The sequence below is a fragment of the Nerophis lumbriciformis genome, unplaced genomic scaffold (assembly GCF_033978685.3).
Source record: "Nerophis lumbriciformis unplaced genomic scaffold, RoL_Nlum_v2.1 HiC_scaffold_83, whole genome shotgun sequence".
Taxonomy (NCBI): Eukaryota; Metazoa; Chordata; class Actinopteri; order Syngnathiformes; family Syngnathidae; genus Nerophis; species Nerophis lumbriciformis.
The window spans coordinates 40,561-50,000 of record NW_027316623.1 but is presented as its reverse complement, the minus strand read 5'-3'; the positions used below and the strand labels follow the sequence as shown (position 1 = coordinate 50,000).

Below are 9,440 nucleotides of genomic sequence, written 5' to 3'. Positions count from 1 at the left end.
CGGCCGCCGATATTTGCAAAAAAATGCGTATCGGCAAGGCATGGGAAAATGCCGATCCAGATCCAGTTTAAAAAAAACTCCGGTCCTTGTTTTTCAGCGCACCGATTTAAATAATATATTCCACTTTTCTGCTGCTCCCTAAGTTCCGTTCCGCATTTTCCAGCACACCTTCAACACATCCACAGGTCTGTGAATTCTCACGCAGTTGCTTTTAGCTGCTGGCATTACACGACAGGCTCTTCTCACTCTTTCCTGTGTCTCCCTCTCACAGACAGCAAGCGCACCTTCTTACACACGTCACATACTGTCACGTCATACGTCACATACTGTCACGTCATACGTCACATACTGTCACGTCATACGTCACGTCATACGTCACATACATAAACGTCCTCTCCCAGCAGAGAGGTAGCAGCATGGCTAACGTTAGCTGTGATGCGAGCGCAGCCGGGCTAGCAAACTTCCCTCTAGGGTGCGCACCTGTGCAATTGCGCACTGCAAATCTATGCCACGCACAAAATCAAATAGAAAAATAAGCGCATAACAATTTTCGACACACGGACATGACAGAGAAAACCGTTTTCGTCATCATTGTTCAAATATTGTAAAGTCTGTCGAGACGCTTATCTCCATTCGGTGCCACACGTCCACACCATCAAAATGCCGAGGCAAACATTTCCACATCAACACCGTATGAAAAAAATAGTGATTTTTTTAGTTGTGATTTCCTTCTCTGCATGAAAGTTCAAAAGTAGCATATATTAATGCAGTATGAAGAAGAATGTTTTAATGTAGACACATAAAATCATACTGCTGTAATTATATGCATCAAGTGTTCATTCAAGGCTAAGGCAAAATATCGAGATATATATCGTGTATCGCAATATGGCCTTAAAATATCACAATATTTAAAAAAGGCCATATCGCCCAGCCCTAGTTCAATGATGCCATTTCTGTTTGTCATGTATAATTTTGTCTATTTTGTGTTTATCCTTGAATAAACAGGTCAGTTTCTTGTTACCAACCATTGTGTATTATTCAAACTCCCCTAATTCAGCTGGCTAGTTGTTATCAAGAGTACTAAAACCCTTTTCAACATGATTCTGACAACTAAGTAGGCTAAATAACTTTAAACTTTAATACATGCTCGGATAGGCCAGTATCGGTCAGTATTGGTATCGGATCGGAAGTGCAAAAACAATATCGGTATCGGATCGGAAGTGCAAAAACCTGGATCGGGACATCCCTAATATATATACATATTAATGTCACATGACACAAGATGTATATATATAAATATTAATGTCACATGACACAAGATGTATATATATACATATTAATGTCACATGACACAAGATGTATATATATATATATTAATGTCACATGACACAAGATGTATATATATACATATTAATGTCACATGACACAAGATGTATATATATATATATTAATGTCACATGACACAAGATGTATATATATATACATATTAATGTCACATGACACAAGATGTATATATATATATATATAAATGTCACATGACACAAGATGTATATATATACATATTAATGTCACATGACACAAGATGTATATATACTGTACATATTAATGTCACATGACACAATATTTATATATACATATTAATGTCACATGACACAAGATGTATATATATACATATTAATGTCACATGACACAAGATGTATATATATACATATTAATGTCACATGACACAAGATGTATATATATACATATTAATGTCACATGACACAAGATGTATATATATACATATTAATGTCACATGACACAAGATGTATATATATATACATATTAATGTCACATGACACAAGATGTATATATATACATATTAATGTCACATGACACAAGATGTATATATATACATATTAATGTCACATGACACAAGATGTATATATATACATATTAATGTCACATGATACAAGATGTATATATATACATATTAATGTCACATGACACAAGATGTATATATATATACATATTAATGTCACATGACACAAGATGTATATATATATACATATTAATGTCACATGACACAAGATGTATATATATATATATACATATTAATGTCACATGACACAAGATGTATATATATATACATAATAATGTCACATGACACAAGATGTATATATATATACATATTAATGTCACATGACACAAGATGTATATATATACATATTAATGTCACATGACACAAGATGTATATATATACATATTAATGTCACATGACACAAGATGTATATATATACATATTAATGTCACATGACACAAGATGTGTATATATATACATATTAATGTCACATGACACAAGATGTATATATATACATATTAATGTCACATGACACAAGATGTATATATATACATATTAATGTCACATGACACAAGATGTATATATATAAATATTAATGTCACATGACACAAGATGTATATATATATATATTAATGTCACATGACACAAGATGTATATATATATACATATTAATGTCACATGACACAAGATGTATATATATATATATATAAATGTCACATGACACAAGATGTATATATATACATATTAATGTCACATGACACAAGATGTATATATACTGTACATATTAATGTCACATGACACAATATTTATATATACATATTAATGTCACATGACACAAGATGTATATATATACATATTAATGTCACATGACACAAGATGTATATATATACATATTAATGTCACATGACACAAGATGTATATATATACATATTAATGTCACATGACACAAGATGTATATATATACATATTAATGTCACATGACACAAGATGTATATATATATACATATTAATGTCACATGACACAAGATGTATATATATACATATTAATGTCACATGACACAAGATGTATATATATACATATTAATGTCACATGACACAAGATGTATATATATACATATTAATGTCACATGATACAAGATGTATATATATACATATTAATGTCACATGACACAAGATGTATATATATATACATATTAATGTCACATGACACAAGATGTATATATATATACATATTAATGTCACATGACACAAGATGTATATATATATATATACATATTAATGTCACATGACACAAGATGTATATATATATACATAATAATGTCACATGACACAAGATGTATATATATATACATATTAATGTCACATGACACAAGATGTATATATATACATATTAATGTCACATGACACAAGATGTATATATATACATATTAATGTCACATGACACAAGATGTATATATATACATATTAATGTCACATGACACAAGATGTGTATATATATACATATTAATGTCACATGACACAAGATGTATATATATACATATTAATGTCACATGACACAAGATGTATATATATACATATTAATGTCACATGACACAAGATGTGTATATATATACATATTAATGTCACATGACACAAGATGTATATATATATATATACATATTAATGTCACATGACACAAGATGTCCAATCAGACACGCAGCGGAGTTTTTCACCCGTGCGCAAACTCACGAGACCAAGAAACCCCGTAATAAGTGCCGCTAGCATTAAGCTAACCCACACATCATTTAGCATATAAAAGTCCGGTTTTTACAACAATTTAAGAAACAGAAAGTTCGGGAATTCAACCCACGTGCTTAACAGCACGTCACAAGACAGTGTGCATTCTTATCAAATACTTTAAGAGCGACAAGCAAAAAGTGAATAAAGAAATAAAGGGAGAGAGACATAAACGTGAACTTACCAGCTCCGAGTGAAGCTGCTCATTCTTATCAAATACTCTTAGAGCGACAAACAAAAGGTTTATAAAGAAATAAAGGGAGAGAGACATAAACATGACTTACCAGCTCGGAGCGTCAGCGCTCACTGAAGCTGCTCACACACGTGCGACACCAAATCACTCCCCAGGGGAACAAAAAGCTATGTAAGGAAAATAATAGAGTGGAACCTATTTACAGTGAGATACACTTTTGGGGAAGTTCACAACAGAAAGTGATGTGAATAAATGACCAAAAATAAAATAAAATAAAATAAAATAAAATAAAATTTAGCTCGGCTACATACACTCACTATTATACACGTACACTCACTATCAGGGCCGGCCCGTGGCATAGGCCGTATAGGCAAATGCTAAGGGCGCCGTCCATCAGGGGGCGCCACGCCAGTGCCACAAATGTTGGAGAAAAAAAAAAAAAAAAAAGTTGGTACTATTATTTCTAAATACAAAAAATAATCCCACGTTAATTAAAATGCAAATTAAAGCCTATTTAATAGAAATATTATTTGTTACAACATTACGCCCCCCCCCCCTCCCTTCCCGTATCATGACTCTTTTTGGACGTCACCACATCAAAAAATCAACACAAGATGTCAAAACGGCCAAAACTGTCAGGTGCCCAGGGAAGAAATAAGAGAAAAGAAGAGGAGGAGAAACGAGAAAAAAACAAGAGGTAGCAGGTAGGTAACGTTAGTCTACATGAAATTATTTGTCTGTCACGGTGGCAGAGGGGTTAGTGCATGTGCCTCACAATACGAAGGTCCTGAGTAGTCTTGGGTTCAATCCCGGGCTCGGGATCTTTCTGTGTGGAGTTTGCATGTTCTCCCCGTGACTGCGTGGGTTCCCTCCGGGTACTCCGGCTTCCTCCCACCTCCAAAGACATGCACCTGGGGATAGGTTGATTGGCAACACTAAATTGGCCCTAGTGTGTGGATGTGAGTGTGAATGTTGTCTGTCTATCTGTGTTGGCCCTGTGATGAGGTGGCGACTTGTCCAGGGTGTACACCGCCTTCCGCCCGATTGTAGCTGAGATAGGCTCCAGCGCCCCCCGCGACCCCAAAAGGGAATAAGCGGTAGAAAATGGATGGATGGATGGATGTTACAGAATGTGATAGTAACCTGGCTTTTTAGCATTAAGCTAATGTTACATGATTCGGCAATTGCTAATCAATAAATAGCTAGTTCTGTTTTAACGTCGGGTTAATATTGTGGAGGGGGCTAAATTGTTATGGAAAATAATAATGTAACGTTAGGTAATTACAGTACTCCCACCTTACATTCCTCAGGGACATTTGTATTAGATCTTTTAAGCAGATGTTTTTTGTTTACATTGTTATTGCCTTCTGGTTAGCTAATGTTTGCCCTGCAGGTAATAGTCACTTTTCCACCCCTTTATATATTAGGTATAGTTGTAAGCCTAGTTGTTAAAGTGCACATCATTAATGTAAATTAAGCAATATGTATGTACAAAATATTGGATTTCATATATTCATTTTTTATTTTTTGCATTCATTTATTTATTCATATATTTTTTTATCTTGTTAACTATTCTGATTGTTAATTTGCTTTCTTTAAGTAAAAAAAAGGTCAAAGACAAAGCTATTCTGTTTCTTGTGAGTATATACACTTCACTGCCGATGTGGGGGGGCGCCACCTAAAATCTTGCCTAGGGCGCCAGATTGGTTAGGGCCGGGCCTGCTCACTATTATACGCATAAACTCACTACTATACACATACACTCACAATTATACACATACACTCACTATTATACGCGTACACTCACTATTATACGCGTACACTCACTATTATATGCGTACACTCACAATTATATGCGTACACTCACTATTATATGCATACACTCACTATTATATGCGTACACTCACTATTATACACTTACACTCACTATTATATGCGTACACTCACTATTATACGCGTACACTCACAACTATACACATACACTCACAATTATACACATACACTCACTATTATACGCGTACACTCACTATTATACGCGTACACTCACTATTATATGCGTACACTCACAATTATACATGTACACTCACTATTATACACGTACACTCACTATTATACACGTACACTCACTATTATATGTGTACACTATTATACACGTCCACTCACTATTATACATGTACACTCACTATTATATGTGTACACTCAGTATTATACACGTACACTCAGTATTATACGCATACACTCACTATTATACGCGTGCACTCACTATTATACACGTACACTCACTATTATACACGTACTCTCACTATTATATGTGTACACTCAGTATTATAAATAAATAAATGATAATGATAAATGGGTTGTACTTGTATAGCGCTTTTCTACCTTCAAGGTACTCAAAGCGCTTTGACACTACTTCCACATTTACCCATTCACACACACATTCACACACTGATGGAGGGAGCTGCCATGCAAGGCGCTAACCAGCAGCCATCAGGAGCAAGGGTGAAGTGTCTTGCTCAGGACACAACGGACATGACGAGGTTGGTACTAGGTGGGGATTGAACCAGGGACCCTCGGATCGCGCACGGCCATTCTTCCACTGCGCCACGCCGTCCCTATATACATTATACATGTACACTCACTATTATATGTGTACACTCAGTATTATACGCGTACACTCACTATTATACACGTGCACTCACTATTATATGTGTACACTCACTATTATACATGTCCACTCACTATTATACGCGTGCACTCACTATTATATGTGCACACTCACTATTATATGCGTACACTCACTATTATACAAGTGCACTCACAATTATATGCGTACACTCACTATTTTACATGTGCACTCACTATTATACGCATGTACTCACTATTATATGTGTACACTCACTATTATACGCGTGCACTCACTATTATACACGTACACTCACTATTATACACGTACACTCACTACTCTATGTGTACACTCAGTATTATACACGTACACTCACTATTATACGCGTACACTCACTATTATACACGTGCACTCACTATTATACGCATGCACTCACTATTATATGTGTACACTCAGTATTATACACATGCACTGACTATTATATGTGTGTACTCACTAGTATATGTGTACACTCACTATTATACACATACACTCACTATTATAAGCGTGCACTCACTATTATAAGTGTACACTCACTATTATACGCGTGCACTCACTATTATATGTGTACACTCACTATTATAAGCGTGCACTCACTATTATAAGTGTACACTCACTATTATACACGTACACTCACTATTATACGCGTGCACTCACTATTATAAGCGTACACTCACTATTATACGTGTACACTCACTAGTACATGCGGCCCCCTGAGGGCAGCCATGATCAGGACGTGGTCCTCAAAAAACCCGAGTTTGACACCTGATTCTAGAAGGTTCTAAAATGATGGAAAACAAAGCGCTTGCAATCTTCTAGAAGACAAAACAACTATAATATTAATATTAAATGGTGGTGGGGGGGGGGTGTCTTTTTCTTGCAGCAGCACCCCCGCCCCCATGAAACACACACACACACACACACACACACACACACACACACACACACACACACGCACACACACACACACACACACATAGCGAGACAGAGGCGTGCATGAGAAGTGGACTTAAGGACCACCAAGAACCCCCCCCACCACCACCACGCACGCACGCACGCACACACGCACACACACACACACACACACACACACTCACACACATTTGGACAGCATCAGTTTTTTAATGGCAATAAAAATGTCAAAAAAGAGGAATAACAATGTTCATAATTTATATTACATTTTAATTATAAAGATAAATATTTATTTTAATATTCTTCCACTAAAAGTCATTTTTCCTTTACAATCCACACACAAAAGTAAATTCATGTTGCTAAATAGAGGAATTGATAAGAATATAAATAATGTACACATTCATAGAAAAGTGGAACACCGAGTAATATTTTTTTTAATTTAAAAAGAAAACTTGTATATCTTTTTTGTCTTTGTTTTGTTTCGCTTTTTTTTTTTAATTTCCACGGCCTGATCCCCACGCCACGTCACGTCACTCGCCGCATTAATGATCACGTAATTAATCGCATTACGAGCGTCTTCATGCAGATTATTCACAATGAAACATCCTTATTCGTGGAAGACGTGTCTCATTCTAGTCCAAATCATCCGATCCATTTTTACACTTTTATTTGGGCTAAAATGCCCACATGAAATACAAGTAAAGTCACGCACATATTTACATTCATTCTACAATTGCACCGATTTTAATTCTACAATTGCATCATTTTTAATTCTACAATTGCATCATTTTTAATTCTACAATTGCGTCATTTTTAATTCTACAATTGCATCATTTTTAATGACTGCAAATAAGAGAAGGCTACAGGCTGACCGTTGACCCTGCGCGCGCACACCCACGTTGACACGCACGCGCACCAGGGCAAAAGTTGGACGCAAAGTTGACGCGCGCGTCCGTTGAGCCCTTTAGGTGCGCGTGTGTGCACGTGAACTTCGGCGAAGTGAAGAGGAAGCGCGTGCACGTACCTGCGTGAGACATAGAGGAGAGTACATGTCTGGTCCACGGTGCGCGTGCTCGTGCTGCGTGCGTGAGAAAGACAGAGTGGGGGGGAGGGGGGGGGGGGGCGTGGAGCCCTCCTGTTGCCCCCCGAACTTCTCACATGTCCAAGTTGGGCTGAACTTTGACCTTACACGCGCCCTGCGGCGGACCTGTTAGAGGCCCGCGGCCGTCCGCCGTGGAACATGTCAGCTCCGGGACATAAAGAAGAAAAAGTCCCGTTAGAGAAGTGCAAAGTGCCGCGGAGGAGGACGGAGAGTCCGCTGTAGCGCCACCGGGCGAAGCTCCGCGACGTCCCGAACCGGCATGTCACAACTCGCCTATCCGCCCGGCGGTGCGCTGTAGTCGGCGTGCGGCGCTGCGGAGCCCCGGGGAAGCAACCAGGAGCGGGGGGAGGGAAAAAAAAGGCAGCCGGGATCGCTGCGCTTCCGCTCGGCCGTCTCGCCTCTGAGCGCCCGCTGACTGCGCGGAGGATTTATAGGAGGAGCGCCGCCTCCTCAATAATGCTGCTGGGCTGCTGGGCTGCTGGGCTGCCTGCTGACTGACTGACTGACTATGACTGACTGACCGGGACCGACACCGGGACCGGGACCGGGACCTCCGCTCCCCGCCAGAGGACAGTGCGAGTGCGCGGTCCTGCAGCAGAGCTGATCACACACGGACTATCGATCTAGGCGCGTGCGCGCGGGCGTGCGTGTGAGTGCATTAAGTGATTGTGGCCTCGCTGCTCAACTTGGACAACAACTCAAGTGCTCTAGGTCTGGGTTCTAGACGTCATCACTCAACAGGAGGACGACTCTCGGTGACCTGTGACCTCTGGCGGATCTTACAGGTGCATCATGGGACATGCCGACGTCACATGCCTAAACTGATTACAGTGTCCACCTGCACTCAGGTGATGCTCACTTCCTGTTTGTGTCATGTGACACTATTTACTCCCGTTTACACCTCTCGTGGTCAGTCAGCTCACGCCGACTTCCTGTTGGAAACCCAAGATGG

The 9,440-nt window shown here is 38.5% G+C and overlaps 1 protein-coding gene across 1 annotated transcript in view; it reads right to left on the bottom strand.

Annotated features, from left to right (window-relative positions):
* The window catches only part of LOC140676658 (nuclear factor 1 A-type-like), an 87,526-nt gene extending 78,358 nt beyond the window's left edge, over nucleotides 1-9,168 (bottom strand). The window contains exon 1 of the mRNA XM_072912748.1: nucleotides 8,411-9,168. Within this exon, the coding sequence (XP_072768849.1) occupies nucleotides 8,411-8,437 (27 nt within the window). The 5' untranslated portion in view covers nucleotides 8,438-9,168. The remainder of the gene's footprint in view (nucleotides 1-8,410) is intronic.
* Nucleotides 9,169-9,440: the final 272 nt, after the last annotated feature.